Here is a 25,909-nt window from a genome sequence, read left to right as displayed (position 1 = left end):
ATTCCCTCTGGGGTGTTTTCTGGTGCCCCTAAATCAATGTATGAAACTGTAAGAACACGGTAGGTTCAAGGAGATGAACTTGAAGGTACATTTGTACAGTAGAACAATGCATTAATAAGTCTGAAGTTGTTTCCATGGTGGACAGGACTCCTAAGGGAATCTGCAAAGGTCAGCTTGCTTTCAGTCCTGGTGACATGAATGGTGACAGTTTGCTAGCACAGCCCAATCTGACAGAATTCAAAATCTCAAGATCAGGCCACATGGCAGTTGTTTTGGTAGTTCTTGGCATTGCATTTTCACTGGGCAAGCTGCCACATCCCACAGACATCCTGGCAGCTGAGTAGTACCCGTTCCTGACGCCTCAGATCCTTTCATTCATGTCAGTCCCCAAAGGAATGACTTTGTGTGTACTATTTTGTGACCACAGTTTAGCATCTGGCCCCTGGCTGGTCATAATAGTCCTTTTAAATAACACAGGTTTATTTGTATCCAGTGCTTCTGGTAGGTCCTGCCTTCGAATCTTTCACATGTGTCTCTAGCATGGACCGTTGTAAAGTTACATCTTCAAGTGCAATGGGCCTTTTTAGCTGACTTTCCAGTAGGCTTATGAGATTATTCGGCATTCTGTGTGTCTCCCCCCCCAACCCCCCCCACACACCATCAACTTCGCAATGCCTGGACCAATATAAACCAAATCAGGTACAGTTTTAGGGACACCTCAACGGTGTAGTTTATGATGATGTCATCCGCCCCATTGCAAGATGGCGGATGCATAAACCTTTAAGGCACAAGTGGGCTAACTTGTGAACTGCCTAACTGATTTGAACCAAATTAGGTACAGTTGTAGTGAGTGACACACAGGGACATAGGAAGCTGCCATATACTGAGTCAGACCATTGGTCCATTGAGCTCAGTATTGTCTACACAGACTGGCAGCAGCTTCACCAAGGTTTCAGGCAGGAATCTCTCTCAGCCCTATCTTGGAAAAGCCAGTGAGGGAATCTAGAACCTTCTGCTCTTCCCAGAGCAGCTCCATCCCCTGAGGGGAATATCTTACAGTGCTCACACATCAGGTCTCCCATTAAAATGCAACCAGGGCAGACCACCTCAATTCAAGATTGTGGATGCGTAAACTTTTGAGGTGCAAGTGGCCTAACTTGTGAAATGCCTAACCAATTTGAACCAAATTTGTTACAGTTGTAGGGACACCTCAACAGTTTTGTTTGTGATGATGTTATCCACCCTGATTCAAGATGGCATAAGTATAAACTTTTGAGGTGCAAGTGCACTAACTTGAGGACTGTCTAATTTGAACCAGTTTTGGAACAGTTGTAGTGAGTGACACACAGGGACACCTCAATGGTGTAGTTTGTGGTGATGTCATCTACCCCAGTTCAAGAAGGCAGACACATAAACCTTTGAGGTGCAAGTGGCCTAACTTGTGAACCGCCTAACTGATCTGAATCAAATTTGCTATAGCTGTTGTCATGGCTCAGACTTCTGACTCAGAAGAGTCAGAGGAGGAACGGGAGGATTCGCCTGCTAGTGAGGGCTCAGAGGCACAGCAACAGGATTTGGCAGGGAGACCAGACTCTGGAGCTGAGGAATTGGAACAGCTGCCAGACATGAATCCTGATCAGGAGCAGGCTGATCAGGAGGAGGCTGGGATTTCACCTGTCTTGAGAAGATGTCTCAAGAGGAAAGCTCAGTGGGAGACACGCAGGCGCAGGAGATCACAAGAGAGGAAGCAGAAGTGCTGACTCAGGGAAGCCTGATTGGCTGCTGGTTCTCTTAAGATATATATCAAGCAGTCTGTGATTTCCACCGATCATGCCTGCCAGGGCAGCTGGTTCTGCCTGCACTCCATGCACACATTCAGAAGATGCTGCGAAAGGGAGCTTGAAAGGGCAAGCGTGACAAGTATTTGGGAGGGAGTAGGGATTAATGTTCCTATATGTTCCTAATAGTCTGACAAACTGTCTTGAATATTATAGATGTGTCCATTTACTTAAAGGCTACACAGTAACACACAGTGTATCACAATGCAGCAATTAAGAACATAACCAAAGTAGCAATATCTATTTAAAATCAAGCCTGTAACGGACAAAAAAGAGAGCACCCGATCTTATTCCTTCTCCAACATCAAAAATACCTTCCTAAATAGAAGATGTTGAGGCAGTTCCCATGATCAGTGGGAGCCGCCTGGAGAGGGTTAGTGGGGAGAGCGGGCTTAGCAGATAACCAAGCAGTCTGCTCCAGGCAGTCGAGCCGGCCGCCCACACAACTGCCGGCTCCATTGTGGAGCCTGTGGGAGCTGGGAGGATCGATGGCTGCACTGCCCCCTGAAGCTCCAGCATGTCCTGCGCAAGTGCGCAGGGCATGCTAGAGAAACCCCCGAGCCGGGAGGCTGCTTTTCAGCCTCGCGGCCGGGGATCTACTCATGAGTTGCCACAGTGCAGAGCCGCGTCATGGCAACTCACAATTGTAGAGCCTGGGTTAGCGGAGTGCTCGCTCCGCTAACCTGGGCTTAGGGGAAGGTTATTTAAGCGGGTTAGCTGCTTGGAAGTGAGCCCGGTGGTTCTCACGGTCAGGTGAAATTGGGCTAGGCTCCTCTAGCCTGATTTCGCCTGATCATGAGAATAGCCTCGTTGACTAACCTTGTAAAACTCTTAAGAGAGTTGGCCAGGTGTTCTAGGACATTCCCTAGGTGTTATAAAGCAAGGCAATACCACAGAGAAGGAAGAAGTTTACCTGCCATCATCTGTGCTTCCATGAAGGAAGGGACACAAAACTGGGTGATCTTTTAAGATCTTAATGCATGATGACGTCTCTAATAAGGAATGCTTGCACTGGCCCTTCAAAGGGAGGTTCCAAAACAGTGTGAAGAACCCAAATATGGTGGGCCAGGCCGGAATGGAAGATGGCATCTGTGCCACCATTGACCCACCATATCTGGAATTTTCATGGCATTTTGGAATTTGTCCTTTCCACTGTTTAAAACACTAAATAGCCTGGAGTGAAGCCTTTGAATGAAGACTTTAAAATATAGTGAACGAGCCCTTTCTTGTGTGCAGTGAGAATGGGCCACCCTGCCTGCAGGGAGGAAGTCTGAAAGTGCTTACCTCCCCTCACACAAGCATGCTGCCTTCCCTGGGAGGGTGGCTCCCAGGAGCTCCGAGGGTTAGGGTGCTGGGACGCACCACCTCACGTCACCCCGCCCCCTGGAGCTCCAATAATGCACCACAGAAGTGTGCAGTGCATTATTAGGATCCCCCCTCCTCTCCCCAGGTCTGTCAGCCATGGCTGCCAGCAGCTGTGGCTGACACACGAGCTAATAAACAGGGTTAGGAGAGTGCTCGCTCTCCTAACTCTGTTTAGAAGGTTGGCTCCATAGGCAGGTTTGCTGCCATGGTGCCTCCATGACCATATGCAATCCCGGTGGTTCACACATGCATGCAAAACCAGGCTGGGCTCCCTTAGCCCAGTTTTGCATGCATGTGTGAATAGCCTCCGGACCGGGTCTCATGATCAGTGAGACCCGGTTTGGGGTGGTGAGCGGGGAGGGAGCCCTGGGTGGCTGGATCGGCCACCCATATGATTGCTGACTCTGTGATGGAGCTGGTGGGGGCTGGAGGGAGTGGGGGCCAATTGGTCCCTGCAAGCTCCAGCATGCCCTGCACGAGTGTGCAGGGCATGCTGGCAAGACCCCCGGAGCCAGAGGGCAGCTTTCGCCTCCCCTCCGAGGGTCTCCTCATGAGTAGCCACAGCGCGGAGCCACACTGCGGCTACTCATGATCAGAAAGTCCGGGCTTTAGGGAGGGCTACTTGAGCGGGTTACCCGCTCGTAAACCACCAGGCTCACCTGTGAGCCCGGTGGTTTACACGATCAACAAAAATTGGGCTAGGCTCTCCTAGCCCGATTTTTGTTGATCGTGAGAATAGCCCCTCTATGTCTTTGAACATTTAGAAGTGCTGTATCAGAGTTAACTTCTTACAAGAGAGGTGCTTACCAAAACAAAGTCAGTGTTATGATGAGAAGCAAACAGTTAACATTTAACAGTTTTAACTGTTAACAGTTAGCGTGGAATATATGGCATGATTAAATTATTGTTGTTCATCTGTTAAAAACTATAAAGTTATAAAAGGAGAAGTGCTATATCAGTGAATAATTATAGAACCTTAAATAATCAGGATCTCTTTTCCTGTGTTTTCACCTTGATTCAAGCTTTTATGAACCCCTTGAACATGGAAACAAACCAGAAGCACTTCAAGGCTACCAAAAGTGAATAAACCTTTAGATTCCCTTTGTGCATCTAAGTCTTTCAGCTGTAGGGATGGGGTCATAAGCTCAGTGGCAGAGCACCTGGTTTACATGCAGAAGGTCCTACGTTCAATCCCTAGGTTCAATATCCTGGGTTAAAAAAAAATCCACTATTAGACCAGAGATGGACAACTCAACCAACCATGACTTGATGTGTGTGGGCCAAGGCCAATTTTCAGCACATGATTATATTACAATTAATTAACAATATTAATGAAAGAAAGGGGTGCCCCCTCAGTCAGTGGGGCACCTGGAGTGCATGCCAGCCTCATACCAGTACCAGGTCCTTTCCTCTCTCTAAATTGCTGGTGCTCTCCTGCTGCAATTCTAGGTGTGCTTACTGGGTGCACTGCCGGAGATATTTCTGAGTAAACATGAGCATGCCAGGGTTGTAAGTCAGTTTCCACAGAGGACACCCTTCTCAGAGAAGAGGGAACTGACCAAAAGAGTGACCCTCTGCCTGTGCCCACCTGATACTGCTGCCGCCACTGTTCTGACCCGCTCCATCCTTTGCCACTGCTTCTTGTCGGCCCATCACTGCAACATGCATTTCAAGTGCCCAACTGTCCTGACCTTTTTTGCTGGCTCCCAGGTAGAACTATCCTGCAGCAACAGCAGGAATGATGAAGAGCTCTTGGCTTGTCCCACTGAGAAGCAGCAAAAAAGGTCCCGTGGACCAGATTTAACTCCCGGGCCTTATGTTGTGCAGGCCTGCTACAGACAATACTGAGCTAGATCTGATGACTCCGTATATATGGGAGCATCCTGTGTTCTGCACATGCCCCACTGAAATGAGAACTTGCTGGAACTTCTGTTTCAGGAAAAACAGGTTTCAGTAGGAGTGGGCATTACCCATGCACAGAGTGGGAACCATGTTACTAAGGTTTTGTTGTTGTCATAATTTGAACCCCAATACCTTGTGATCTGGTATTGACCTGTTCGGCTCATAAGATGTAACTTGTGATGAGTGTTGGCAGACTGTGATTAAATGCAGACCAATATGTTATAACAGTGACCTGGATAGGCGGTGAATAAGTTGTCTAAGCACCCTGGTTGTGTGGAATAGCTTTAGATGTCAGCCCACCATGGGAAAAGGAGATTCCACAACCATCCTGGGCAGCTTGTTTAATTGCTGCTGCACAACTTTCTCAGTTATTGTCACATGTCTTGAATCAGATATAAAAGCTAAAGCATCCTAGAATTACAGCATTGTTCATTAGACTTGGACTCTGCTGCAAATTGTGTTTGCAAACAGAGCAGACTGTTGGAAGGGCCTTTTAAAGTATTGTGTGTGTGGCAGTGCACACACAAATGTATGCAAATCGTGTATTAAAGCTAGCATCTGCTTCGCCTGCTTCCCCCCCCCCTTTTTTTTGCCATGCATCAGATTTTAGGAAAGGCACTTGCTTGTGTTGTGAGTTAAAAAATTCTATTTGCTTTGCCCTGCAATCTCATCCCAATAGTGTTTCTGTCTGATGCACTTTTGTCAAATTCACTCCCACAGAGGTAATGGAGAAAAGATAAGCTTTGCTAAGAACCATTCTCATGGCTCCTTTTTGGCAGATAGAGGAATGCTAACACATCGATTGCCTTGAGAGTAAACTCTTGCTCTGTTTTATGCCACTGTCATTATATAGAGTATCAGTTTCATCTAGGCTTCCCCCCCCCTTCCAAGTGAGAACATTGAATCAAGATAAATTTCAATGCAGCATACTCACTAGATGGCAGTCTGTTGCCCCACACCCTTCCTTGTCTCTATATGCAAGCTCCTGATGCTATGAGGCTTTGCTGCATTTATCTTTTGGTAGGCTACAAGTCCATCTCCAAAGATGCATACACTGAATTCAGAGCCAGATCAAGGCTTTGGGGGACCTGGGGCACTTCAGACAGGGGGGCTCTTGTGATCTTGTCCACATGAGCATGGGTGGATCACAGTAACAAAAAGCCCATCAGTATCAAGGTAACAGGAAACACAAGTCGATTGTCCATTCTGCTCCTTCTGCTATAATAATTTTTCAGATGACTCATAGGGGCAAAAGTGAGTTGAAGAGTAGAAATCTTGCATAAAACAGGAGCACTTGATATGCATGGGGGTTTTGTGGGGTGCTTTCTTGGTGTTTCTATGAAATGGGCGAAGGGCTATCCTTATTTTAAAAAAACAGAATTGTTGCTTCCCACCCCCAAAGATGCATGCACTCTTCCTTAATAGTGTTAGAAGGGAGAGATTCTCCTTGTCCCTCGTCTCTTGGTTAGGTAATTTTCATCGGACACCAGTATCAAAGTTTAAAACAAAGCTTTATTTCATTGCTAGCAATAAGCTTCTGGGTGCGGCCGCCTCCCCCCCCCCCCCCGCCCCCTGACAGTTCATCTGTCTTTTATACTATGTAGTCAACAAATTTTGCACCTGCGCATTGTATATAAGCCAAAACATTACTTTTAACCCCAAAGGTTCCGATTTGCTTCCAAGTGCCATATTTCTCATTCACACTTCTCAAGCGATCTGGCTGTGGCCTTGGCCTGGTTCCCCTCCCTATTGGGACATACTTTCAAGCAATGTAAAATATCCTCAAGTCATGGGGGTGGGATAACAGCCGCCTGTGTCATTGATAAGAGGTGTTCAGCTGGTGCTGTGCAAACCAATCGTGCTTTTTGGCTGTTGAAAGCAAGTTGCAAATAATATTCTACCAATAGGTATCTTCCCCCACGCAAAAGCAGGCAGCATTTCATATCATTCACATAAAACAGATTACAGCGACACACTCACCTTCCCCTCTTGCCATGTGCAGAGCAGGCTCACTACAAGTCCCAAGACCGGCGGCAGCAGCAACGATTATAGATTACCCAGTAAAACTAACTTTTTCATTAGTGTTAAGTGTTTTACAATTTATTTATTTTTGTAAAAGTGGACTGCTGTTGCAGCTGATCACGCTATCACAAATTGTTATGAGTTGTGGATTGGACTGAATGATCTCTCATGACCCATTCATTCTGTGATTATAGCAAGTGGAAGAGCTAGCTAGTGGCAAAATTAGTTGGATAGTTTTAGCATGGCAGATTTCCATTGTGCTGGGCTGTTTTCAAAGAAACTTTTTCGGTGGGGGAGAGAGTAGACTTCTACCTAACACTCCATTGGTTCATCTACACTCAGTTGGTTCATCTAGCCTAGTATTGTCTAGCTCAGGGATTCTCAATGTTGGGTCCACAGATGTTATTGGACTTCCAACTCCCATAATCCCCAGCCCCAGTGGCCTTTGGTTGATGATTATGGGAGTTGAAGTCCAAGTACATCTGGGGACCCAAGAGAATCCCTGGTCTAGCTCACCAAAGTTTCAGACAGGAGTCTTTCCCAGCCCTACCTGAAGATGCTGCAAGGAGTTAAATCTGCTCTCTCTCTCTCTCTCTCTCTCTCTCTCTCTCTCTCTCTCTCTCTCTCTCTCTGTGTGTGTGTTGAGAACAGGATGGATTTTATTTTCTTAAAACTAGAAATGCTTGTGTACATTGGCAACTTCCATCTGCTAGCAGCAATAACAAAAGGTTATTGAGTTGCAGAAGCACAACAAGAAGAGTAGGGGTTTTCTGGATTTCATCATCAGGCAGGTTCCATGTATGAATATTCCTCCCTCCACAACCAGAGTACAAACAAGATCAGGAGCTTCCCCTGAATAGGGTTGCCATATTCTGGTTTTCCAAATCTGGGTGCCTAATTTGCATACTATGTAAATTGGCTTGAAAATAATTTTGCATGTGCAAATTAGCAGCTGCACTTTCCAGTTGACTTGCATCTGGATATCTACCAACAGTAGTTGGGGAAGATATCTTTGCCTGACCATTTTCCTTGACATATTAACAGCAGCAATTTTTTTTTAAAAAGCACAGCTTTTTAATTAAGGCTGCAGTTCCGTACACACATATTTGAGAGAGGATCTGATTGAAACCAAAGGTGCTCATTTATATGTGTTTATTATTATTATTATTATTATTATTATTATTATTAATTCAATTTCTCTACTGCCCTTCCAAAAATGTCTCAGGGTAGTCTACACAGAGGAATAATAAATAAATAAGATTGATCCCTGTCCCCAAAGGGCTCACAATCTAAAAGAAATGTAAGATAGAAACCAGCTATGATCACTGGAGGTACTGTGCTGGGGGTAGATAGGGCCAGTTACTCTCCCCCTGCTAAGTAAAGAGAATCACCACATTATAAGGTGCCTCTTTGCCAAGTTAGCAGAGGTAAATCATGTAGGCATGCATCGAACATAAAGCCAAGGAAGTCCTTAAACATTACAATACACAGCTTGGTAGGCAGGCAGTGATTTACATTAAAAGCAAACTATCCTCTCAACTGCCCATAGAGATTCCCTGCTGATAAAAAATAAAGGCAACATTCCTCAGGGGATTACTGTACTTGTGAAAGTTGAAATTCTCCCAGAGGGTGGCCTCCTGTGCTACCTCTCTTAATCCAAGTCCAGAAGTTGAGCAGAATAGTAACTGCACATTTTGCTCCATAACTCCACTTTTACAAGGGCTAGAACTTAGCTTTAAATATAAATAAATAAATAAAATCTGAAATCTGGGCAAATCTGGGTGGGCTAAGCAATCCAGATGAGATGCTTAAAATCTGGGTGAAACTCAGAATTCCGGGTGGCAGGGCAACTTTACCCCTGCACATACAAATATAAGTGCATCATGAAAAATTCTGGCTGAACTTTGCTCCCTTGCATGGAACTTTTCTGTGGCATGGAATATTGTCAGACGAGGAAGCATTTAAGCAGTGCGGTCCAGGAAAATGTTCGGCATTTTCGGGGGCATCAGATCACATCTCACCTGACACCCCTGAGAATGAAAGCACCTCATTTTAAATCAGGGGGTAAATTACTGATATAGTTGCAGCTGATACTTTCACCCCACACTTCCTATGAGGTGCCTACCTAGGTATCACAACCGCAGGGGGAGTTGTAATATATAGATAGGTATAAGCAAGGAGCAGCAGCAAGAACTTCAGTCAGCTGGTCTTGTGGTAGCAAGCATGATTTGTCCCCATAGCTAAGCAGGGTCTGCCCTGGTTGCATATGAAAGGGAGACTAGAAGTGTGAGCACTGGAAGAGATTCCCCTCAGGGGATGGAGCCGCTCTGGGAAGAGCAGAAGGTTCCAAGTTCCCTCCCTGGCTTCTCCAAGATAGGGCTGAGGGAGATTCCTGCCTGTAACCTTGGAGAAGCCGCTGCCAGTCTGTGAAGACAATACTGAGCTAGATAGACCAATGGTCTGACTCAGTATATGGCAGCTTCCGATGTTCCTAAAGTAGCTACAGAGAGGGAGGTGCAGATGCAGAGCCAGGGCAGCTCAGCAGCAACAGGAGCCAGCAGGGATGTAGCTAGGGGAGGGGGGAGGGCGGACCTCAGAGTGAGAGGGATAATGAAGAAAATAGGGAGGGGTGGAGCTGGGGGCCCCAGGCTCTTTGAACCCATAACCAGGGAAAGCATGCAGCTGCAGTAGGAGCCTCTCATCCTGTGCTCTTCTGTCCCTCCCTCCCTCCAGCAGCAGCTTGTTGCAGCCTCCACTCTGTCTGCTCAGGCACTGGGCAGGCAGACTGGCTCTCTGGCGCACTAGCGGGCCCGCCCATTTGGGCTGGCTCAGCCTCTCCCTCCCTGGCTAAAACACAGGCTGGCTGGCTCAGCTGAGGCACCAGCGTGGCCTTTCCTTCCTCCACTCAGGAAGCAGCAAGGCAGAAGGTGTGCTTGCCGCTTCCCGGCTTGCCAGCACCCTAAGCAGCAAGGCACGTGTGGTGTGCAGCTGCTGGAGTGATTTCAGGGGCAGAGGGTGTAGTGAAGGGCTGGACTCGCCTCCACTGCAAAGCAATTAGTAGTAGTAATTTGAGCACAACACTTCAGGTCGCCACAGGCCCTTGGTAATGAAAGACCTGGGGGCAAGTGTCAGGATTAAGCCCTTGCCTGAATCCAGCTCTGACTGAATCATCTGTAGATTCCTGCACCAAATGCTCTGATTTTCTGGTGGAAAGTAATACTTTGAGAGGGGGCAGCAATATTTCTTCAAGCCTCCTTAAGTATTAAGGATGTTCATCTTTTATGGATGTTCAGCTTATTATGGTTTGCTGTTCCCCTTTCCCCCATACTTGCGGTTGCTTCTGCACTTTATTTTTTCTGTTAATGATGGAGTCGTCTTCTAGTCACATGGGTGAATCCAGCCAATTAGGGATCATGTAGGAAATGGGATGATTATAAGGCTATGCAGTCAAATTTGCCTGTGTGTTGATGCCGGTTGAGGGCACATGAAGCCAATTCAGACTGAGGGCAATGTTTCCAGAATGAACAGTTTGTCTTGTGTAAAGAAATCACCCCCCAAATCAGCTTAACAGAGCACACATTTCAATGTTATCCAGAAACATTCCCTAAAAGCACCCACCTTTGGCTCTGCTGTTTATTAGTATTTCTATAACATACTTTAACCACCTTTTCAATACACAGCCTGGGTAATTAACAATGGCAAAGGGTGAGTCTTCTCTCATTGTTGCAATGCATGCCTGAAATGTGGATTATACCCTGTACTAGAGGAAGTTACAGGAACAGCAGGACCACATGAAGGGCTGTGCTATAAGTGGGATGTAGGAAACTTCAAGTTCATATGTTTTCATTGGGAATTTTTTTGTATGTGAAAATATTAAAATGTCCAATTCCCGCTAGCAATGTGACGTGGCACAGTCCAGCAAGAGCTGCACTATGTGCTTCCCCTGTGGTTGGGAATAGGGAATTAGACGCGAGTCTGGAATCGCTATATTTCAAACAAGCTTCTGTATAGCACACTACATACTGTTGGTCTGTTATCTGCTTTCAATAGTGTGCCGTCGAGTCGGTGTCGACTCCTGGTGACCACAGAGCGCTGTGGTTGTCTTTGGTAGAATACAGGAGGGGTTTGCCATTGCCTCCTCCCACACAGTATGAGATGATGCCTTTCAGCATCTTCCTATATTGCTGCTGCCTGATATAGGTTTTTCCCATAGTCTGGGAAACTTACCAGCAGGGATTCGAACTGGCAACCTCTGGCTTGGTAGTCAAGCCATTTCCCCGCTGCGCCATTAGGTAGTGGGTATATATAAATGTTTATCATTTCAGGTCAATTAATCAAGAATAAAGAAGTATAATTTTGTTTAAGGTAAACTTTAAGGTAGTATTACCTTCAAGCCAAAGTTCCTTCTAAATGAATTCTCCAAGCACTGGTGCCAGGGCTGGCATCATGAACGAAGCGTTTGACTAAGCATTGTTAGCAGGCATACTTGGAAATAATAAGTTCCAGTGGAGTCAGCAAGACTTGCATCAACCTAGACAATCCTGAGCTAGAGTCCCCAGAAATCTGAGTCAGTATAAAGCTGCTCCTTATGTCCATCACACCAGGTATCGCACAACCTTGAAGGTGAGTTCTATTCCCAATAGCTGCTCTGTCTTTATTTGAACCTAGATCTTCTTCTCCCACACTCACCCTGTGCTTGATGCTGCTTGAACAAGGGGTCTTAAACAATAAGCATCTGCACATCTGCTTGTTTAGGGCACATTTTCATGGCCCTCTGGCAAAAAGGATGCCCAGCAGTACCTATCTTTGCCCTGGAACTCTCTGCAGTAGGGAGAAAATAAGAAACAGCAAGATGCTTTCTAATCTTTTCCATATCCTTCCAGACACAAATGAGAAAACTCTCAGCCTTTCCCTCAAAACTTCTCAGTGTGCCAGAGAGCTTGGGAGAGGGGGGGGGTCTTATCTCACATATGCTGAGGTCTGGATAAGATAAAGAGTAGCAAGTTTTTCCTCCATATATTTCCCCAGCAGGAGATATAGTGCACAAATAAGAGAAATCTCTGCCTCTCCCACAAGCGCTCTGTGCGTGCCAGAGTACTTGGGTTGGTGGCATGCAGAAACATTTATTTATTGTATTTACTTAAAACCAGAGGGTAGGTAGTAAGCCAAGCCAATATTTGTGGGCCCCTATCCCTGACCCTGTGAGCTAAATCCCCATGCTGAAATAATTTCTTCCCTCTGTGAGGAGAGCATAAGAGAAACGCAGGAGGGAGCACACAAACCCAAGGCAAATTCCCACCATATCCCCAGGTACAAATCCAGGGGCAAAGTATATCCAAACAATAGCTCTTAATGACTGTGCTGGGATTTGAACCTGGATCTTCTCATTGTAAGACTCTGACCTTAAGCATATTTTCTTGGATGCAAGTCCTGCTGATTCCACTGGAACTTATTATTTCCAAGTATGTCTGCTAACAATGCTTAGCCAAATGCTCCGTTCACAACACCATCCCTGGCACCAGTGCTTGGAGAATTCATTTAGAAGTAACTTTGGCTAGAAAGTTAAATCTAAATTAGATTAAATTAAAACCTAGTTGATGGAAGGGGAAAAGAGTGGAGGAGGATCAGCAGCTGGGGACACTGGTTCGACTGACAAGCCAGGAGGAGATTGCAGAGAGCTACACAGTAAAAATTTGGCACAGCCAAGAAATGATTCATTGTCACTTTACAGTTTAGCTTCAGGAAACTCATCATTTTCGCCCACCAGGGGGAAGTTTAATTGGCACACTGTGGCTCCCTAGCTTTGGAAAAGTGTCCTTCATATCTCCCTGCAGTCTTTTTCTATAGAGCTTCATTTTTGTACTACTTCCTTTTGAACCTCATCTCTGCACATCCATTATTTCTAATGTCATTGTTTCTGTTGTCCTCTGTTTTTCCATCTGGGTTCTTAGCACAGGGCCTCCGTTATTCTCATTGCATTTTATAGGTATAACCCAGAGCCCCAGATTTACAGATGGCTCAGGAATAGAAGGTTATTCCTTATACTGTGAATCATATAATGGAGCTGGAAGGAACCCAATGGGTCATCTAGTCCAACTCTTAGACAGGATATCCTCTACCTAAATCATTCTTGATGGCTGCCTGTCCAGCTTGTTCTTGCGCGCGCGCACACACACACACACACACTGGGATAGATATTCCGGAAGCTGCTTGAGCAATTTGTTCTGTTGCTCATCTGCTTTTATAGTTAGCAAGTATGCATTTAATCTGCAATCAAAATTAGGTTATTTGCTTTTTTAAGCCTGTTACTTGTGTTTGGCCAGTTTGGATGTTACTTTATCTTCAGGAATGTACTCAGGTGAACAGGCAATTGAATTGCTGCCCCCTTTTCCTCCCATGCTCAGCATAATTTCAGTGACCCTATGAGACAAAACCAAAATAATTTGTTGACTTTTCTCTACCGTGAGGGTATAGCTTTGCAAGAAAGAAGGCATTCACGTGAGAATCATCCAAACAAGCTTCTACTCTGTGGATAGGGTCAAAAATTATTCTCTTTATCTTTGAAAGTCTTTTAAATCCACTTCTCAGCTAAATATGCCCAAGTGTTTCAGTCTTTCTTTTCTTTTTTTTAACATGAACTTTATTAAACACATTTTCTTTTCCCCCAAAGCAAGATAAAATATTATAGTTAAAGAGAAGCATACATAATTTAAAATGTATATACCTAAGCATGGGAAAAAAAATCCAAAAAAGAAAAAGAAAAATTCAAAAATAATGACTGCACAATAAAAGAGTACTTATTCCATTAAGATATTAATGATGTGATAGCTATAAGTTGGGTAACAAAGAAAAGGACTGGAAAAATCACTGTAGCAAATTAGAAATACAGTATACATCTTTGTAATCTGGAAGTTCATGCACCTTTAAATCCAGGAGGAAGTATTATATATGTTTGCCTGTCTGTCTGCTTGCTTATTTATTTATTTAATTTTTGTTTGAGGTTTAGCAGCTCATGCTCCAGAATCCCTATTTCTCTTCTCCTACCAAGACATTGAAGGGTTAACTAAATTCAGAACTGTAGGGCACTCCGTCTCTGTATGCAGGGATATATAGCTCATAGGTTTGATTTGTTTTATTTGCCTTAAATTAAGTGCCATTGTTTTCAGTGGAGGATGGCTTCTGCAGTCTTCATCCTGTCGCCCCCACCCTTCCCTTGAATGTTCACACAGCAATTTCCCTGTGTTTGACAGCTCCATCCATCTTCTGTAAGCCAGAAGAACAGGTGCTGCTATGGGAGCACATCGACCAGTGAGGCTGTGGTGAACGAGTCGGTGGAGCACAAGCATGTGGGAGATCCAGCTGGACAATGGCAGAATTGTGGGCTCCCCAGCTGACAACTACGGCTTGGACTCTGTGCTGTCGGAGTGTCAGGGGTAGCCACCCTACTGCAACTTCAAGGGCCTAATCCACGGCTATGACATCCTCCATCCTGAGCAATATTTGTCATGAGGGTAGCCTCTAATGCAGCTATCTATGAGGTACTTGAGGGCTGCATGAGCGAACTGAGGAGGTAAGAGGTCCACGGTCACCTCTGAGCACCAGATGCCTGCTGCCTATGCCACCTGGAGCAAGGCAACGGCAAGGAGGTGAAGCTTTTGCAGACAAGGGGGGCACAGCAGGGAAGAGGTGGGCAGAGGCATGCTAGGAGTGAAGGGGAAATACTGTCACTCAAAGCCCCTTCCTCCAGAGTAGACCTACAGAGAAGACTGTTTGAAAAGTACTTATTGTCCATCATTTCTGATGGGCACTTTGGCTAGTAAGATATAAAAGGGAACCAGATTACCATTGTATTCAAGGTTGGGTTTCCTGCCTGCCTAGAGTTCGCTTGTTCATAATAATCTATTCTCAAGTCTTCCAGTCTTTCTTCATGTGTCTTCTTAGGAACCTTACAGCCACAGGACTATCTTCTTTATTATTTACAGTTTCCCTTTCTTTTCTGTCTGAACTCTGAGCAATCGACTCACCTGTCTCTCCATCCCAGTTCCCTCTACCCCCTGCTGCTTCATTGTGACACCAAGAACAGCACACTAGCCCAAGTCCCCCAAGATTCAAATTACTTCCACGGTAGAATAAGCATTTTAATATATCAGGGAATGTCATGTCATATGTTCATACGGATCCTGTGTTCAAACGTGCTTGGTGTAAGTTTGTGAGATGCCAGCTCCAGTACTGTGCATTGAGGTTAGATGCTTATGTGCATGAGATATATGTGGGCAGTTTGGTGTTAATAAGGACGTCCTCCAGTATTAGATTATTGTTTCAATTACTCCTATTACCTCCATGTCTATCAGTGCTGCAGATCATGAGGTGGTTGCCCGCCCTCTGCTAAACTTGCCTGAGCAATGACCACTCCACTTTCCTCCAACCCCTTCCCACACCTCCATGTCAGTACAAGCTGTATTGCAATGCAACCTGAATTCCACTTCAGACTGCAGGTAGGAAATGCTGTTTTTGAATATTCCTCTTCCTTTTGAATATTCCTCTGTGAACAAACTTCTTCCTTGAAGTAAACAACTAGTGTACAGGGCAAGGAGAAAGTTTCAAGCACAGCCCTCTGTGGGTCTCCCCTGTTTCCAAAGAACTTTTAGCAGAGGGGAGAAATTAAGAAATAATCTCCCACCTACAGTCTGAAGTGGTGTGGTGGTCCATTCTGCTACATGTGCAGATCAGACCTTTGTTTGCCTTGATATCACTTCAAGAACCGGATAGGATGCCTCTGAATACCAGTTGCAGGGGAGCAACAGCAGGAGAGGTGGCATGCCTTCAACTCCTGCTTGTGGCTTCCCAGAGGCATCTGGTGAGCCACTGGGGGAAAACAGGATCCTGAACTAGATAGGCCTAGGGCAGGGATGGGCAATCTTGGCCCTCCAGCTGCTGTTGAACTACAACTCCCATCATCTCCAGTCACGATTTGTTGCCCAGCCCTGCCCTTGCTGCCTCCAAACAGGCTCAGACGCTTGACTTCCAAACTGGTGCGGCGCGCCACAAAAGGAGCGCCAAACAGGTTCATGCACATCCCTGATAGATATAGATAGTCCTGCTCCTGCTTGGCAGCTTTTGGACCAAAATAGACATGAAGACATGGATTTTAAAAAAATTTAAATTGGTTTTTAAAAAAATGTAAATTGGATTTTATAAAGATGTAAATAAAATACCTTAAATTTCAGAGTCATTAAGGTAAATCTATTCAACAGCTGAGCATCTAGCATTCAAAATCAAATTCAAAGTTGAATGACAGCTTAGTTTCTCTGTCAAGTGCTCAGTGCTGATGTAGCAAACCCAGATTTTGGTCTGTTGACATTACTTACTGTAACAAAGACAGATTTGAGAGGAGAAAAGAAAGCCCAAAAGTCAGGACTTGGTGTATGCAAGACTGGTGCTCCCATGGAGAGATCTACACGGACTCTGCTCTTTATTACTGTGTGATTATACATGAACATTACTAAAAATTTGGTTGACTAAAGAATTATGTTCCTTAGCCTGAGCCCCTCTCCCTTCTACTGCCACCACAGTCTTCTTTTCTGCATTTGCTTAATCCAGCAGCACAATGTCTTGAGTAAGTGCACAAAATTAATGTTTGATTGACAAATGTGTGCTTATGTTCTCTGAGGTCCATTTGTCCATAACACGTTCGTTCTGAATATATGAGGTAGATTACTCCTTGAGTATTTATTCACTGTAGCGAATCAACTTGAGTTTTCCAAGATCTTTTCTTCCACCTCATTTCGTGAGACATCTGTGTCCAAGTAGAGAACGCCATCCAAAACACAAACCAAAAGAGAATTATTGAAAACAGCCATTATATTTTACAGAGAGACACTGAAAGATCAGCTTGGCTCTCTAGTCATTACAGAAAATGTGAATACTGTTTTCAGTAACAGCACCAGAGTCCTCTGCAGTCTGGGGGTGGGGGGAGTTGGGCTTTTCTAAAGGGCAACTATTAAAGAGCAAATATTGTTATAAATTCTGCTTAGGCCTGGACATATCAAATTAATGCGCTCTCCAACCTTACCCCCTCTTACATTTTTGTAACAGCATACCTCTCTTTACCTGCTCAGTGTTGCTATTCTTTCTATGGTAATGTGTTTGACACGCTGCCCAGGAATCATGAGTTTTTCCAGACATGAGCATTCTTCTTTCACATGTTCCATTGGCTAAACATTATCTCTGCTACATAACAGTAAGCATACTGTCAGTTGCTCTTTCTCTGTGCAGTAGTTATTAACAGTTCAAGGGATACATCCTGATTTTGTTCATGGCAAAAAATCTGATTTACCAACCAATTAGGTGCAATTTTCAAAACAGGATCTTCACCCCATGATGTGCTCTCTGTGTTTTGTTTTTGTTTTTTAAAGAAAAACAAAAAACTTGCAGGGTATTGAGAAAAGCATGTCCAGGAGTCTCAAGGCCTTAAGGATAAGAGCTTTAATGATGCCTCTCCTGTCCCTAGCAAGCTCTCTCTATGCACCACTCCCCCCACTGCAAGGGTAACTTTGCTTGAGAAGATTGGATGTGAACTGGCAGTGAAGCGTGGCTGGTGACAGTAGTAGAGAACCCACTCCAAGCCAGCACCTACATAGCAGAAACCGCATTCTGACAACTTCAGCATCCAGGCCAAAAACGTTTTCAAGAAGTTTATCTGCTGACCAAAAGGCAAGCCAGGGCCAGGTTAAGCCTCCCTCATGAAGATTTTCCATAATCATGGCACCACAAGAGAAAAGACCTTGAGGCGCTTCACATGATTAGTGTGAAGTGTGCCTCAAGGTGGTTTGCAGGGAGAGCGGGCTAAGCCCGCTCTCCCCACAGACAATCACCTGTGGAGCCCTGGGCAGCAAGATCGGCCGTCCACATGACTACCGGCTCTGTCATGGAACCGGTGGAGGCTACTTGGAAGTCCTAGGATGTCTTGAGCCTGGGAGGCTGCTGGTAGCCTCCCGGTTTGGGGTCCACGTGTGTGCCACTGCAGCACACGAGCAGAAAAACAAGGTTAATGGAGCACACACTCCATTAACCTCATTAAAGGGGAGAGGGAATTAGGCAGGCTAGCCGCCTTGGAACCACTGGGCTCACCCATGAGCCTGGTGGTTCTGATGATCACCAGGAAGTGGGCTAGGCTCCCTTAGCCTGCTTCCTGGTGATCATCAGAATAGCTTCCTTGTGTCTCTGCCCAACTACCTCACTCCTGAAGTTAAAGGAACATGGAGAAGGACCTCAAAGTTTGACTGTGGTGATGAGGCAGTTCAGATTGTTATTGTAAGCCAAGTTATTTCCAAGTTATTACATAGCAGGGGCAATTCTATTTAATTGGTGAAACATGAGTTTTTTCCCCCTTATCTGGCAACATCTCTTTCACAAAGGGTCCCTTCTGTTATGTGGGTGGCATGGAAACCGCTGCAGCACAACAAACTCTAGGCCATGTCAAAGGAACCCATGTTGCAATACCTTCAAGTTCTAGCATGGCCCTTCTTGGAAACTGGGAAGAACTTCTCTAACATGGCTCAGAGCAGCACAGGAAGGAGTAAAGCAGTTCCCACACAACCCGTGTAATGATGTGGGTGGTATTTGCTGTATGCAATAAATTCATGTACCTTCTGTCTCTATCCAACTTGGCTTTCCTCTGAAAAACGTTGCTGTTGTTTTCTTTTCCACTTTGCCTCCTGGTACCACAGTTTATTTTATGACTTCCCTAAGCTTTAAATATTTTTGCTTCTGACATATTCTGCAGGGATCCATGTGATTAATAATCTTGGGCATGAGGGTTAGTGAAATACCACTAAGCTCCATGAGAATACCCATTTTTCAAACATTAAGCCTCTGATCCTCTTAACTATCAACTTTTTGAATCATTGGCACTAGATTTTGATGGTGGTTGGTTGAGAGTTGATAGAGATGACGGATGCATCTTGAGGCTAATAAATTGTCTTGCACGTTGAGTTGCTCAACATTATATCATAAACAGAGATGGAACTAACTGTTGAACCCATTGCTTCAGAGAAAAGCATAGGACCTTTGTACAGTAGCTGATTAATTAAAGTATTCATATGAAATTGTGCTGTGACTGTTTTTGGAGGGTAACAGCCAGAGACTGTGCTGAGGCTCTTTGACTCGCTAGATGCAAACCAGACACCCCAGACTGTATTTGCATCTGTGTATATTTTACATCTGATGAAAAGCAGGAAATGGAAAAACTTGGCAACTCTCCCTGGTTTGACTTAGCAGGGCCTTTTACATTTTTGTACTCTAAGGGCTGCAGGAAAGTTTAGAAACATTTTTTAAAAGGCTCTGCTAATTGTAGTGTACCTTATTTCCATGTAAGTGTGCTTATGAGCACCGGCCTAAGTCAGTGCTTTCAAAAGTTCTACAAACAGACTGAGAAGAAAAGAACTCCAGTACATATGAACCTAGACTTTCACATGCATTGGAGTTCTTTTCTTCTCAGATGGTGTGAAACGAGTGATAAAATGAATTTAAAGTTTGCCTGGCTGGGTTGAGTTTGAGAAAGAAGAGAATGCAGACAGCCTTTCTGAGAAGTGTTGTTCACGGTAAAATTATATATGCTGGGAGAGAAAGGTGCCTGGGTGTTCTACCCCTAGTCCTAAATACACAGGGTTTGTCTGTGAGTACTGAGTGGACAAGGAAAGGGAAATCCACATATGCTCAGAAGCACTCTCCTCTGTCACCAAAAGCTGTCCCAGCTTAACAAAAACATAGTTCGAAAATATGCTCTATTGCCCGGGTTGGAACTGACCTGCGAGACAGTAGATTCTGGGATCGGAACATTTAATTAATCAGATTAATTAATTAAGCAGATTAAGCAATTAAAATTTGACTAGAAATGTGCTCTGTTCAACCAGGCAGTGTGTGTGTGTAAAATTTTCAGTACAAGTACTTATAAAAACTGAAAATGGCAACTATTATCTTGAGGCATTCCTTCTCTCCCTCCCTCCCCTCTCTCCCCCTCCCTCTCCCAAGTTGATAACTGCTATGACATACAGATATAATCTACAAACCGAGTCAGCTTTTTGATTCAGAGATATTGTTTAACATGTGTAAAATTAATAAAATAATTAATTAGTTGATCAACTGATAATCAGACAACTAATGAACTGCTACTGACGGATAACCCTACAGAATAGGACTAGCTATCTACAAAAGTTTGTAGAAAGAATTAGACAATCTCCTCTTGTACCACAAGATACCAGTGTAAATGTAAGATAGGCAGGTTCCCCCCTGCTAAATGAGGAAAGAGGCACCTTTTGGTGGCACAGTGGTAAAACTGCCGCCCTGTAACCAGAAGGTTACAAGTTCGATCCTGACCAGGGTCTCAAGGTTGACTCAGCCTTCCATCCTTCCGAGGTCGGTAAAATGAGTACCCAGAATGTTGGGGGCAATATGCTAAATCATTGTAAACCGCTTAGAGAGCTCCGGCTATAGAGCGGTATATAAATGTAAGTGCTATTGCTATTGCTTTTAAAAGTGGTTACTTTCTTTATTTAGTGGGAGGAGAGCAACTGGCCCTATCCATCCCCAGCACAGCACCGCTCCAGTGGCTGTTGCTGCTGTTTAGCTGATGTTTATTTTTACATTGTGATCCCTTTGGGGACTGGATTTATTTATTTTTATCTCTCTATGTAAACTGCTTTGGGAACTTTTGTTGAAAAGCAGCATATAAATATTTGGTGGCGGCAACAGTGGAAAGATACTGCATGCCCTGACTCCTCTTGGAGGAATTTCCTTGGGCTAAGTCTGTTTGTCCTGCTGTTTTCAAACCATCCCCCCCTCTGGTTTCGTTTGACATCTCCCTTCCTTGCCCTTTCCATAGAAGCCATGCTGGGGAGTCAGATCTGCCTGAAAGGTAGGCCTCTAAAGTGGGGAGAGGAAGGGAACATGGCTGCAGGCGTGACAGACGTTATCAGTCCAATGAGCCATGTGGATGAGTGCTGAAAGGAGACTCTTGTTATCTCAGGCAAATGTCTTTCTTCTAGTTGAAATACCTTAACTAGAGATACTGGGGACTGAATCCACGGCTTCCCATAAGCAAAACATTGCCTCTGAACTACAACCCCTCCTTGTAAGGCATACTGAGTGGTAATCTCATATTAAGGCTGCAGTTGCCAGCGTGTGACTCTCATCACTTCCTCTGATTTTACAGAACCATATTTATGATGTTCTGTCATTGTAATGGAATTTGCCATTCTAAGCTTTCTGTTTACATTGACATTTAGCATACTATATGTGCCAGCTCTTCAGCTTGCTGATTTGGACATGCTGATGATCTGGCACTGTCATAAATATGCGTATTTATGGGTGCTGTCAAAAGAAAGGACAGTGAAAAGGTATATCCCAGATTGTCTATCAAATGGATTTGACCCTTAAATCCCTGAGGCTGCTCAACATGGGTGGTCCAGTGTTCATTGTCTCCCCCCCCCCCGAATGAAAGGACGGCGTTTGGATTTAGAGAACTGCTGTGGGGCGCTTTGGCATTTTGTCAAGGGCAGGTTGCTGTTTACATATAGACATTGAACTTCACTTATCCCATTCAGGCTTATTACAGACAGATGCTTTATACAAGACAAAAAAAGACTCCCCCAACAAGTAACCATTTTCCATGGATAGCAGTAATTAAGGCTACAGCTCATGTCATCCACAGTCTTCTGCTAAACAAAATGGATTTGTATCAGTGTTGTTTAGCTTCCGTTGAGAGGTAGCATTTTTGTTGTGGTTCCTGTAACAGCATCTCCCTCCCTTCCCCCCCCCCTTCCAGGAAGATTTGCCGGCACTGTAAGTGTCCACAGGCAGAGCACTTTGAAACGGAGATGCCTCTGGAAATGGAGAAGACTGTGACTAAGCTGATGTTTGACTTCCAGCGAAATTCAACTTCTGATGATGACTCAGGTTGTGCTTTAGAAGAATATGCTTGGGTCCCACCAGGGCTGAAACCAGAACAGGTATGTGTTATTGTTTCTTATGGCTAGCAGATCTGATTACATGCAAATCCTAGATCCCACCAGCCACAGTAATGATTTACCTTCACAACTCTCAGGGGACTGTTAGAGAGAATTCTTGAAACCCCTTGATCACTACCAAGTTGTAATCTACATACACAGAAAAGCTATAATGCCTGTCACCAAGGGTGGTCAAGGCAGCAGCACGATTTCTGACAATGGCATCACAGTCTTGGAGATATTATTTGTTTGCTTCCTAGCCTGCATGTACATCTCTGCACACTGGCAATGTGAAAGTGAAAGATTTCACAGTGTGTCCATTTGCTTAGCACTGATGCTACATAATTATATATATGGAGATACTCTTCCATCTGTCAATGGATGAATGGTCCTTAAATGATATACTCACATTTTGTTTTAAAGGAAGTTTAAGTTTTCTGTCTTAAGCACCTGTAGCCCAAATTTGTCCTCCTGGGCTTTGGCCTGAGAAGGTGATCATGAGACAATAATTTATGAAGCTTTTGTATTGCTTAGTTATATTCTCTTGGTTGCAGCTTAACTTGATTTGTTTCAGGCCAGCCACCGAGTGACGCAAGTCTGACTCTGCTGCCTTCTGGGCCACTTGTTGCTACAGACAGTGAAGGAATGAGAGGAACTGTAGATATTGGTTCATTTTCTTTTTAAAATGTACACCCTGCCATTCTATCTGAGAAGCTGTGAAGGCGGGTTACAATAAAATTATACAAACCGCATCTATACAACAACATCCTAAATCATATTCAGAGGTCATCAGCCAGACTAATGAAGTATGCGTGAAGTGATGCTGTGTACATGTGCTATGGTGGTGGTGGTGGTGGGCAATTTTCATTGATCTCCCCTTTCTACTGTAGCCAACTGTGATTCCCGAAAATATGTCCCTGAGGATCCTGCAGCCATCAGGGACATTTTTCAGAGTCACAGTCTGCTACAGAGGGAAGAGAGATTAAAATCACCCCTCTCACTTGGTGCATGCATACTGCATTTTTGCTGAATGTGTGCTTCATTAATCTGGGTGTCGGCCAGTCAAAATTAATAATCATTAATGCCTCACCTAAGGAGATTAAAACAGCAGCCTAGGAAATACAGAACCTGTATTCTGTATTTGGGTTGTATTCTGGGTTGTAATAGCTAGAGTGTTTGACATATTCCAGAGAGTGCAGACTCAAGCCATTGATCAGCCACAAAGCTAGCACTGGGTCACCACTTGCTCTCTTTTAGTCCAAGCTGCAAAAAAGGAACCATGCTGGCCACCTTGAGCTCCTTGGAGAAGGGGCAGGATAACAATATAATACATAAATACTTGCTCAGCTTAATGTTTGACAGGTTAATGTTTTTATTCAAAAACTTATGTGTGTTCAATTGCAGGTACCTTCCCCCAAATGTACCTTAGGGTGTCATGCCGCTTGGCTGGCTAAGGCTTGCCCCATTCCACACTTCCTCACTCCATTCTAGCAACATACAAGTAACTGGGAAAGTCACTCTATACTTGCTTGGGAATTATCTCTGGATCATGTGACTCAGAAAGGGGAGAGCATTAAATGGGTGGGTGATGTGGTGCTCAGTCAGCTCAAATTCAACCCTGATTGGCACACTGATGAGGATCAAGATAAGGATAATCTCCAGTTGCCGAATGCCCGCCAGACAGAATAATTGTAACTTGACTATTCCTTTCCTCCAGTAACTGAGGAATCTGAGTTAGAGGTGCACTTCTGCATCAATGGGATCCAAGCAGTGTTCATACCACTGTCAAAAGAAGTCTCATTCGGGCTGGTTCTCACAATTAAGGTGCTGCTGAAAGTCAGATGGAGGAGGGAGGATGAGGCAAGCACTCTCCCAACACACAATCAATCATCTGCCCTAGAACATCTGCTTCACCCGTCCTAGATCAAATTTAACATCACCAGTGTTGGCTACTTGTGCTGATCAACTCTGATTGGACACATTCACATCTCAGTCCTCTGCCTGACATTTTCACTGCCCAGACAATTAAGTATCAGGATTACGGGTGCACATGAACCACAGTTCAGCACCAAACCAGTTCAGACAAGCATGGATGCCATTTGCATGGTCAGCATAGTGTTGCTGACCACACAAATGGTACCTGCGCATTCATGGATGCCATGATGGATGCTGGCACCATGTGGGGATACTTGGGCCGAGCACCACCCCAGCAGGAAGCTACTTGGGTTGTCTGAGAACAGGTAAGGACCTGCTCTCCTCTTTCTTAAAGTTCCCCCTCCCTGTGGCACTGAACAGGTGCTCGGACCATGGCTCATACAAGCCGCTGCCTCCCTCCTCCACCCAACTTTCGGTGGCACTTTGATAATGAAAAACAGTCCTTTGTGTTGTCTGACATTTAAAGGAAACAAATGCCTGACACCATTGTGACCTGAGAGAGCATCAGAAGCAACATGTTGCCAGCAACTCTAAAAAATCAAACTTTAAGTCCCCTCCCATTAATTTCCTTCTGTGCTGATTCAGATTTACTGAAGGAAGACTCCAGTGCCTATAACAAACCTTGTCTACTGCCACTCCGGGCATTAAGAAGACAGATGTGTCATGACATGTTACCGCTGTAAAATATACCCATATTTCTATTACTTACACTTTACCTGATTCATTTAGCCGTTCTCATGATGATTTTACATCTGAGGCTCTGAGTTTAATTTGCCAGGGATATTGTGAAATGTGGCTACCTTGGGTAATTGCTATGGTAATAGTCTGTCAAGGAGGCTAGAAGCTTCCCGGTGCACTGCTATAATGTAGCTTTGATTCATAAACGCTCCTCCAGGTCCTCAAATGTTTTGGCAGCCCTACCCCTACAGATTATACATATCTGCTTAGAGAAGATCCAGGTTCTTCCTCACACCGCACACACTTTTTTTGTTTTGCTTGTAAAAACTATGTAATGATGCATTAATGCCTGCTGTAAATATCTCGCCTCCTTACATTATGGTTATTCGAAGCTGAACCTTGTAGATGGAAAGGTAACACAAATCTTCCTACTACAATGACAAATATTTATATACTGCTCTACAGCCAAAGTTCTCAAAGTGATTTACATAGAAAAATAAATAATACATAAATAAGATGGTCCCCTGTCTTCAAAGGGCTCACCATCTAAAAGGAAACATAAGACAGATACCGGCAACAGCCACTGGAGGGATTCTGTGCTGGGATTGGATAGGGCTGGTTGCTTTGCCCCTGATAAATAGAATAGAATCACCACTTTAAAAGGTGTCTCTGCTCAGTTAGCAGGGGTCTGGATCTAGAGGCCTGATCTAAAACCCTCTAAAATGTAGAGGGGTATTTAGAACATGTGTACCCAGGTTTTCCCAATTTCCGAGGATGGAGGAAGGCCAGCGGCAGCCCAGGTTCTGCCACTGCCACGGGCCCCCCTATCCCCGCCCCCGTGTCTGACGTCAGACTCAGACATGCCCCCCACCTCTGACATCAGATGCAGGGGCGTGGTTGAGCTACCAAACGGGGCTGCGCAGCTCCGTTTTTGAGCTAAATCACGCCTCGGGTGTCTGATGTCAGATGCGGGGGAGGTGTCTGGGGCGCCAGGCATGGCCCCTGAGTGGCGGCCTGGCTTCTTTGAACCCATCCACTCAATGGTGGCTCCGCCTCTGTCTCAGAAGCTGTTGCCACAGCACCCCCAAACTGCTTTTTAAACGCCTGAGTTAAAAATACTTTTTGAAGATCAACACTAAAGCTTTTTTAAGGGAGAACGTAGGG

General features: G+C 44.7%; 1 protein-coding gene across 5 annotated transcripts in view; it reads left to right on the top strand.

The window, feature by feature from the left end:
- PRICKLE2 (prickle planar cell polarity protein 2) overlaps nt 1-25,909 on the top strand; it is a 365,950-nt gene that overhangs the window by 240,934 nt on the left and 99,107 nt on the right. For all 5 annotated transcript variants that reach the window (XM_053298867.1, XM_053298866.1, XM_053298870.1 and 2 more), the window contains one exon: nt 21,952-22,135. In XM_053298867.1, coding sequence (XP_053154842.1) covers nt 21,952-22,135 — 184 coding nt within the window. The remainder of the gene's footprint in view (nt 1-21,951; nt 22,136-25,909) is intronic.

This window comes from Hemicordylus capensis, chromosome 2, assembly GCF_027244095.1.
Source record: "Hemicordylus capensis ecotype Gifberg chromosome 2, rHemCap1.1.pri, whole genome shotgun sequence".
Classification (NCBI taxonomy): Eukaryota; Metazoa; Chordata; class Lepidosauria; order Squamata; family Cordylidae; genus Hemicordylus; species Hemicordylus capensis.
Note: the sequence above shows the minus strand (reverse complement) of the source record. Positions and strands in the feature narration are given on the sequence as shown.